The sequence below is a fragment of the Montipora capricornis genome, chromosome 6 (assembly GCF_036669925.1).
Source record: "Montipora capricornis isolate CH-2021 chromosome 6, ASM3666992v2, whole genome shotgun sequence".
Classification (NCBI taxonomy): domain Eukaryota; kingdom Metazoa; phylum Cnidaria; class Anthozoa; order Scleractinia; family Acroporidae; genus Montipora; species Montipora capricornis.
This window is the reverse complement of record NC_090888.1, coordinates 52,028,985-52,038,984: the sequence shown is the minus strand read 5'-3', so window position 1 is coordinate 52,038,984 and position 10,000 is coordinate 52,028,985. Positions and strand designations below refer to the sequence as shown.

Here is a 10,000-nt window from a genome sequence, read left to right as displayed (position 1 = left end):
GCATTTTGATAGATTTCCTGAACTATTTGTTGATGCTGAAAAAGCTGATGCCTTGCCAAGGACGCCAAGCTCTTTGCGCATCAAATAATCGGTATGTTTCTTTCAGAAAACTGGAAAAAGTCTTTGTAACAACATACCGCTGTTTATTCGATTTCTAACTCAATCGTTTCAGAACGCAAAGAATTTCTGAGAACTTTATTTATTTAGTTATTTTTTTATTCATTCATTTATATCCTGATGCTGGCAAAATCGATGAAACAAACCCCATAATATCGGCATCTGAGCGAGTTCTTCTTTGCGAAGAAATTTAGAGTACCTGACCTCGTTTCAATGAGCTGAGAAGTCTCTGCAAATTTGAGCTTCCGCATTTTTTTGTTGTCGAAACAGTGAGACGCTGGGCAATGGCTCCAAAAGTCTGAATATTTTCAATTCCGGCTTTGGGTATGGGGTAAATGAGTTATCAATTCCACACAGCATTCAACGACCTCTCTCGAATGCACCTCTTTCCATTTAACCCTTTCACCGCTAAAAATGCAAATTTACACATAGATTTTACTCTGTCTAACGCCAGACGATTTTACTCGTCAATGGGGGAGCCTTCGGCAGTGAAAGGGTTAACAGCATCGAGATTCGCTCAAAAACTACGTCCCCAGTTAACCCTTTCACCGCCAAAAATGCAAATTTTACTCTGTCTAACGCCAGACGATTTTACTCGTCAATGGGGGAGCCTTCGGCAGTGAAAGGGTTAACAGCATCGAGATTCGCTCAAAAATTACGTCCCCAGTTAACCCTTTCACCGCCAAAAATGCAAATTCACACTTGTAGATTTTACTCTGTCTAACGCCAGACGATTTTACTCGTCAATGGGGGAGCCTTCGGCAGTGAAAGGGTTAACAGCATCGAGATTCGCTCAAAAACTATGTCCCCAGTTAACCCTTTCACCGCCAAAAATGCAAATTGACACTTATGGATTTTACTCTGTCTAACGCCAGACGATTTTACTCGTCAATGGGGAAGCCCTCGGCAGTGAAAGCGTTAAAACGGTTATTCTGAAGAGAATGCGAAGCTCCTGGAAATCTGAAAAAGGTAACTATTTGCGTGTTTAAATCCATATTGTTCCATTGACAGCCAGCTTAGTAAAATTGGATTAAGGTTTTGGTCTATTACTAAAGAACACTGATTGTATCGGCAAGGAAAGGTATTAAGAAGTACCTGTCAGATATGCCCCTTTTTGGGGGGTGGGGGGCTGCTTCAATCAACAGACATGTCCACCATTTGAATTTTCAATATTTTGCCACCGATAAATGATACTCGTTATCAAAATAGAATCGAGGAACTTTCGAGAAGCACCAAGTTCCATTGCAATTTAGCTGGAATCAGGACAGAAATCATTGTTACATTGGCATAGGGGCTTTGAAGCGATACTGCATTTTGTCAAGGATAATTGCCCCTTCGTCCGTCGATCCAAGGCATCAGGAAGGACAAGGCGGGAGTGGTACGTGAGCATTTGTGGGCACATCGGCCATGCAAGCAGAATATTGTCCTCCAGTGGATAATAGAATCGACATTCCATTGAAGCCTAATGTTCCTGTATTTAATCATCGCTTTCACCCTCGAACATTTCCGAGAGTTTAAACTAAGATAAATTAAAATAATAAAGTGACGAGGCATTAAGAATCGCTGAAAAATGCCAGGCAACAATTTAAGAGCATCGGCCGGCTTAAGAGCTTCAAAGTGGTCTGAATAAAAAGGATAAATCCGTATTGTAGGAAGATTATCTCCCCACAAAGATGATTAAATGAGCCAAATCGCGTCAGAGTGAGCTGCCGTGTAAGCTCAGTGCGATCCCAGTTTTGATGAAAAGGTCTGATATTATGATACTGTAAAAACAGCAATGCGAACTACCGCCGGCGAGCGGTGGGAATTTTTTCAACTGATTTTCTACTCCCTCAGCGGCCGAAACAAAGCCACCCTAGTCTTTAAATCCTCATTAGAGAAAATGGTTACCAAACACAGCTACTTCCCCCTTCATCTAAGAAGCGACGATTTCAAAACCTCTTCAACTAAGAGCTTCTGCTTTTGTAAGTTATAATTTCCCAAAAGTAAGACCCTCTGAGCTTAATGTTAAGCCTCAGTGCAGTCATCGTGAGGGGACGCTAGACATGGTTCAGAATTTTTTGATCAATAAGCGTAGCAGTTCTTACATAACAATTGTTGAACGGTGTATCACGTCATGATGAATGATGAAATAAGCCGTTTAACAAGTTGAGCAAAGTTGAACGAAAGAAGACTGACAACCTCTATTCTGTTCAACCGAAGCCGTTGTCATCCGTTGAACGGCGTAAAGCAATCCGGCGTTTTCCAGTCACAATAAGCAGATGACACACATCTCAAGGATTGATGATCAACAAGTGTCGAGCCGCGTTTCATCAGCTTTAAAAAAAAGTCCTGTTTTCGCTGTTCCATAGGTGTATATTTATAGAGCATTTGAATTGACAGAGCAAAACGAAAGATATCTGATCTTTAAATCGTAAATGGAGCAGAGTAGGCCAGTTGAAGGAAGTTAGAAAATGACACAAGACCATAAAGAGTATTTGAGACTGATAACAAAAGTACTATGACAAAAATGCATTTCTTCAATAGATACTTTGCTCACGTCTATCGGCTGTTATTTGCGGCTTGCTTGCTGAAAAGAATATTTCGTCTCCGACCGAGTTCTCGGGAGGGTTGGCGGTTTGTAAACATCACCATAAAATTGGCCCGCAACACTCTACATCTTGCCAATTAAATGACTCAAAAGACTTTTACCTGTCCACGATCTAGTGACATACACGTATGTCGTTACGGAAGAAATGCTTATCGTTTTCAGGTTTTAATCTTAACGAGGTGAGACATAGTAAAACGCCATAAAAAGCCGGGTTCTTAAGTAGCTCGGTTGCGCTTTCATTCAAATGGTCGCATTAGTGTCACTGATAAAATCGACAGACGACCTATTTTGCGTTGGGAACAAGTATAACTCGAGAGAAAAGGAAATTTGAAAATAGGCGAGTGTCGACTTACTCACCCTGCTGGACTGCCATCATTACATGTGGCGTCTTTGTCATTTTTAAAGCTGTGTAATTCCATCTCAGATACGGCCTTCGTAGAACACGCCTTGGCGAGGTGAGCGAGTTGAGCCGCCAGCTCTGTTAAGGTGTCATCCAAGGTACAGTTGACGCTTGTTAATGACATAAACACTCCACAAAGGACCACCGCAAAAACACGGAACTAGAGATAAGGGTACAGCACTTCAATGAGAATGTGAAACTATTTGTTTTACAAATATACCTTAAAATAGTTTAGGTTCCATGAACCGTAAAAGTGGCAAGCAGCTAACGTGTTTAAGTAAAAATATCAAGGTTAATGCTGACAGAGATTTCCACCACTACCACGGCTCAGCATTTTCTTTTCTCATTAAAGATGTCTAATTGAGACCGATACAAAAAAAAGGAGGATTTTCCCCCCTCTCATGCTACCCGGTATACTAACTTCATCTAAGAAGAAAAATCGCACCTGTATTAATGTAGAGTAGCTCTTGGGGTAAACTCTCGCATTTTTTGGGTTACACGGGATAGATTCATCATAATTGAATAAGTACTGCCGATTGTAAGGAATAGTTATTGACGGTTTCTTCGTAAATGAGATTAAACTTTAGAAAGGCAAACGCTCTTACCTTGTTGACCAAACACAAATTAATGACTGAGAAAAATGATTCACAAAGCTCATTTCGTACATCACTCACCATTTTACCAGTTTTAAACAAATTAAGCGTTCTTATAGGATCTTGTTGGTCTGATAAACAATGGTATTTGAAGTCCTGTAAACAAGTAGAGCATGAAAGGACTTCCACGTCGCTCCAATTCTCTTTAGCTTCGAAGACTCTAGCCCTTGAAACGACAGACGTTTAACTATTAATCAACAGTACATCACAAGTACAAGACCCAAGCATTCAACTGAAAAACCGACTATCAAGCGCTCTTTTGTAGCAGGACCTTGTCTTAAAGGTCATCTCTGATTGGTCGCGGCGACTACAGAAGTATGGGCTAATTGGCAATTATCTAACTCAATGACGTTGAAAGCCACATGGATTAATTATACCTCTTCAATCACAAAGACAGGCACGCTATTGGTGCATTCTCTAATACTCTAAGCAATGATACCAATAATCTTAGCAAAATATTTACATAGCTAATTTGCTTGTCGCAATAACAAAGTGGTCGCGACTGGCGAATGCTAATTGCATAACTGAAAAGATGTGGGGGTACACGAAATTCCCCTAATGGAATAATTCGAATTGAGATCATTAACCTCTTGAGCAAACAACTCATCATCATCCTTTCCCGCTCAAACCAATTAAAAGTAATAAGTGTTCTCGCGTCTCGCTTTCCAATCCCACTTGGGACATGGGTCGGTCCATCAAAGAATTATTGTCATTGTAACTTAAGGGATCAAAGAAAACTCGCCATAACCGCAGGAGTTGGGAAGACGTCCTCCACATTAACAGTTTCTGGAAAAGTTTGAAAAAATATCGAGTTTTTATGGTATATTCGATGAAGCGTCTCATTTCGCTAAGTACTTACTACTCAAAGATTATTTCATCCCGTCGATCTCTCAGGAAAATGTGAAAATCTTCTTATGGTGTGCCGTCACGATATTTGCCGCTAAATTAATCACAAAACGTATTTAACTCGAGGGGCAAAATGCTCTCTTTTTCTTATGAGAGACACCTCATAATTAAACGAATCCTTAAAAAACCAAGCACGTTACGAGAGCAAAACGGAAATTCATTGAGACAAACTTTTCATTTCACGCCACAAGAAAACACTTAAGGACACTCGTGACCAACAGTTTCCAGTCCGAGATCGTTTGGCACGTTATCCAAAGGATTTGCGCATTACCACGCTTTTAAAAAACTCCTTGCATAAACTAATGATTTAGGCAAATATGAAAACCAAAGAGCTTATAATGACATATGATTTATTAGGCGTGTCCTGCTGAGTTACGATTTGTTGAAAAGAGCTTTCATATTCAGGGAGTTGTTTCTTTCGAGAACTTTAGGAAGAGGGAGCATTCCCTTCAACTGAGAGAGAAAAATTACGTTTTTAAAACTTGTTTATTTCCTTTAAAATGTCTGCTATTTTGTGCTCCAAAAACGTATCGGGGATGCGCATGACCTTCCAATTTCACGCCCAAGTTTGTGTGCCGATTTGGCAGGTAACGAAATCAAATATTCCAAGATTTATGCCACCTGTGGCGTATACTTTTTAGGAAAACAAACTAACGTATTTCTAAAATAGACAAAATAGGGCAATGAAAAAGGGAAAAAAAGGCAACAAGCAGTGACTAATGATTTTCGAAAAGCAAGGTTTTTGTTTCGCACTATTGCGAGCAATGAGTATGGGCATGGAATTCAGAGAGAAGACTGGTATCTGTGGTCATTTCTGCTCAGTGACAAAGGAATCAACAAGTATCGCAACGTCCATATCGATGTTTTGAGATTTTGGAAGGAGCGATGTTAAAAGACAGTAGAAATGAGAGAGATGTCTTCATAGAGGGAACCTTACAACTCACTCCGTCGTGATTAACTTTCCAATAACAGGAAACACGCATATTCCATACATTTCTTACCCTGATTCATAGAGAGGATATTGCAAAAGTAATTGGATATAAAAGCTCTAGAGACGATTGAAGGGTTGATTGCGGAAAACGTAAAAATAGATGGAAGACTTGCAGTATTTTTGATAAGCATTTTCCGGATCATAGAGAAAATAAAAGTATAATTAGCCCAAAACATTTTCAATAGCATTTTACGGATTTTTTTTCTATAATTAGCTACGACAATCAAGGAAAACAAACACGCAAACAAGAAAGACAGAGCAGATTTACTTGACGGAATGTCTCTCAAAAAATGCGGTCAGCATTATTTCTTTCTCACAAATACCCTTGATGCGAGCCAGGATTTGTTGATACAATGCTTTCCTTGGACCGATGCCGTGAGTTTGACGAACACCCCGTGTGGGCGGGAACTCTCTTTGATAAGAGAAACAAACACGAATCGCCCCGCGAAAGTTATTTAATGAATAGTTTTCGAATAGAAATCGTTAAAGTCCTATCAATTTGATAGGAATGAATGAAAAGAAGTTGGATTTCTCTCAGAGGTGAGAAATCCGTGGAAAAGTATTCCATCGTACAAGTACTACTGCAGTCTATTTCGGGATTGTCCTTAAGGTGGATTAAAAGAAATATTAAAAGTTTAAAAAACATATTCCTTCCTTTTTGCTTTAATCCATTTTAGACACCTTGCGTAAGAAATGAAGCCAGGAAAATCAATTCTTCCAGGGACATTTTGAAATGGCATCATCTTATCTACAAAGGAAATATTTGATCATTATTGCAAGCCTAAAAAACACGCTTTTAGCGAGTGTTCTAGGAGAACACAGTGCAAAGTTGCTTCAATGCAAAGCTCCTTTAATTCAAGTCATTTCGTTGGCCTTGCCAATCTTGCATGGAAATTAGAGTGTGCTGTTAACAGTTACGTAATTAGGGCTTCTGTAATGGAAAAACCATAAAAGATGTCCAAGGGCATTTCTAGTCACCGTCTCGGAACTCCCTAACACCGGGAGATCTGGAGTGCGTGCACGAACTTTCAGATTCTTCAGCTTCAGTGTCTTGGCCCTAGTTGTTCGAAGGCTGGGTAACTTTATCCAGTGGAGAAGACACTATCCAGAGCATAAAATAGACTGACTCTGCGTTAAAAGTTGACCAAGGTACGTTTTCGTTGGCGTCTTCACTAAGATGCGTTTAGAGTGTACATATTCACGGTTACGTGAGGAAATATTGAAATCTTTGTACACTGAATGGAAACTGTTGGATATGGAGACTTATCCACCGGATAAGGTTATCCGGCCTTTGAACAACTCGGGCCAGGGTCAGTTATCATCTCGATTATTGCACAACATTTCCTGTCAAAACTGTATTGTGGCCTCTGCATAAATCGCTCATATGTTCTTTGTAAGTACTTCAAAGAGCAAAAGTGAATTCCAAATAAAGAAAATACTGATGAGATGAGAACACGGTTAATCAGTGTTTTTGAATCCAAATCTTTACATACACGAGCCTAAAAATGAAACGACTATAGATTTCAACAGCAAATAGAAACTGTTGGATAGTCACTTATCTACCGGATAAGGTTATCCAGCCTTCAAACAACTGAGGCCAGTGTATTATCAACATCCAGTTAGTAAATCTCTATTGTGGCCTGTATGAATTGTTTCTGCATAAGTAATTCAAAGAGCAAAAATGAATCCAAATAAAAGAGAATACTGTAGATGAGAACAAACTATCTTCACGGCTAATTTTGCCGAAAAATGAAACGCCGGACTAAAGATTTCGACTGCAATCCTGTGTGCATAAAATATTTTATTGACTTTCAAAAACCGTTCCGTAGAGGCAATTACTCTTTATAATATCTCGTTAGTACGTTTGTGCAGATACTTTACTTCCGAATCTAGTCCTTTCTAGTTGTATATGCCACAACTGAGGAATTAGCGTCGACTCAGCCGATAGTCCCCAAGTTGGAACTTTTCCCGGCCATCTTGAAAAACAATAGCCAAAAAAATCTCTAAATACAGTTGTTTATGCTCTCTCGAATAACCATCAAAAGGATTTTCGGCCCAAAGCATTTGCGGTTGCCATAATCAAGCAAAGATGCCCTAAAAGGTTTCAAAACACTGGAGTTTTGATACGAACACAGCAGTTACTGGCATTCGATCATATACCATCAATAACCGCAACACAACATACTTCGGGTTTGTAAAGAGGAATTCACATGTAAAAGACATACACGCACACGCCAAGTGTACTTGTCGCGCTACAGATAAGTCAGCCCATGTTTTTAATGCAGCATTGTATGTTGAGATCCTAAAGAATAAAATGTAGCAACTAGAGACAACGAATCAAAAGCTCTATTTATACTGAAAATTAAAACTAAACTGTGGCTAAATGGTGCTAGTTAGAATGAGCCAGAGTTAAGGCAGTCAAAATCAGCTTATGAACTCATAAAATGTGTGCACTTAACAACCAAGTTTCCGAAAGTTATATCTGATGATATGGTAAATTCCAGACCTTGAGGATTCAAGTGTCGAATGGAATTATGACGATGCAAAGAAGCATTAATATTGATTTCCGCTAAAGTTATATCCTGAACCACGCAATGGAAACTAGGTGATTTCTGTTGGAAATGCTGCTACTTCTAATTTGTCAACAGGATATTGAAAGTTACTCAGGCAAATACAAACAAAAGCTTTCTTTTTATTAGGAGTACTGTTTAGACCAGGCTCACTCGTAAAGTCGGCGAAAGGCTTGCATCTTCTCCGAAAAAAACTGATTCAAACAAAATGCTACGCGTATATAACATCAACAGGCACATCAATTACTTAAGAAGAACGTTGACTGCCTTATGTCTCGTTTAAAAGCGGATCGATGTGGAGCACTTGGTATTTCATCCTAGCGAGAGTGTAAAGTGTAAAAAAGGTAAATACGGAGTGAGAAGTGTTCCGCCAAAATATACTTGCGGCCACCTTTGGAACAAGGAGCTTTTGAGTACCTTTTGATTATATTTAATACTGCGGACATGGAACGAAGTAGCTACAGTCTCAGACATAAATAGTTGGGACATTTCATTCGAATTTCATGCCAACATCCTCAATTCCCTTCTCATGCGTTCCCTGCTCCTCTCAATGTTGTTTGTCGCAGTTCAGTCACCAAATCTTTCACACCAACATTGAGAGGGCAGGAAGAGGCAGACAGAAGTGTCCCAACAATTATGTCGGGGACTGTAGGTAAGGAGTTTGACCGAAACTGACTCACGAACAAATGTGTGCATATCTTCACGCATTTTTGAAGCCATATTAAATATTGGGTGCATAGTCGACTTTTGGGGTTATTTACTATCGCTGGGATATCCTTAGCCCTCAGTCAAGAAGATGACAACCGGGCACATTCTCTTGCATGTAACAAAACTGAAAAGAGAGAACAAGTCATATATATATCGCAATTGTAGAGATAATCCATGTTCTACTGACTAGTTCGAGACTGGCACTTGGACGAGCCTCGAGTAAAAACCTATCATTCTTCCTGATGGAGCAATTTACACGAAAAAAGATGTACTTGTCTCTAAGAATAACCTTACTAGTGATCACCTCACCACAATTAAATACTAACTTTAGGCAGATCCTGCTGTAGTCACTCGGGACAAAGGAACAAACATGGCGGCCACCTCTTACGCAATCTCATTTTGCTAAAGACTTAATATAGACATGGTTCCGTGAACTGTTTACCAAGTGATTGCAGGTTCTCCGGCTTTATGTTGACATCCCGCAAATCTCGTCGAAGAGGCTGTTTGTTCAACCGTAGTTACAGATTGCTAGCTGAGCACTGAATCCGAATTAGTGCTTTGAAAGCCTTGCACGAATCCTACTGAGCGCGATTCCTCATCTCTTGCGTTCAGACTAGGCTTGAAATCTTAGGATATGAGCAATGACATAATGCGTCAAGCGTCGAGACCTATCTTTGTACATATCATGAAAATATTTTCATCTGTTCACTTCAAGTCAAACAAGCGTCGCCCTTGCTAAATATAATAAATATAAGGATTTGTATGAGTTTATTCCCCAGAGCCTCGAGATGATGTCTTTTGTTTAGGGCTGAATTTTAATATATCGAAATTGGTCTATTCTAATCACCCGTCCATCCAAAAATTGCCTAGTTGAGCAGTATAAGCAATTCAGGCCGGATAAAATGCTAGAGTATCAAGTCTTGAAAGGTGGGTCTATTTTTGGGCTCTAAAAAGTTCAGTTCTGCTCATCAAATTAACGGCAACCAAAGGACGACCCTGTATTTCAGTTTCGCGCCCTTGATGTTTTTTCTGATCTGCAGCTAAGGATAGAGAGGAAGAAATTAG

The 10,000-nt window shown here is 39.6% G+C and overlaps 1 protein-coding gene across 3 annotated transcripts in view; it reads right to left on the bottom strand.

The window, feature by feature from the left end:
• Positions 1-10,000, bottom strand: part of LOC138052464 (palmitoleoyl-protein carboxylesterase NOTUM-like) — a 29,754-nt gene that overhangs the window by 19,727 nt on the left and 27 nt on the right. Inside the window, exons 1-3 of one of the 3 annotated variants that reach the window (XM_068898971.1) lie at positions 9,262-9,390; positions 3,782-3,926; positions 3,065-3,267 (exon numbers count right to left, since the gene is read on the bottom strand). In XM_068898971.1, coding sequence (XP_068755072.1) covers positions 3,065-3,267; positions 3,782-3,784 — 206 coding nt within the window. In that variant the 5' untranslated portion in view covers positions 3,785-3,926; positions 9,262-9,390. Of the gene's footprint in view, positions 1-3,064; positions 3,268-3,781; positions 4,007-9,261; positions 9,391-10,000 lie in introns of those variants that run through there. The other 2 variants (XM_068898972.1, XM_068898970.1) reach the window with 2 other exon arrangements.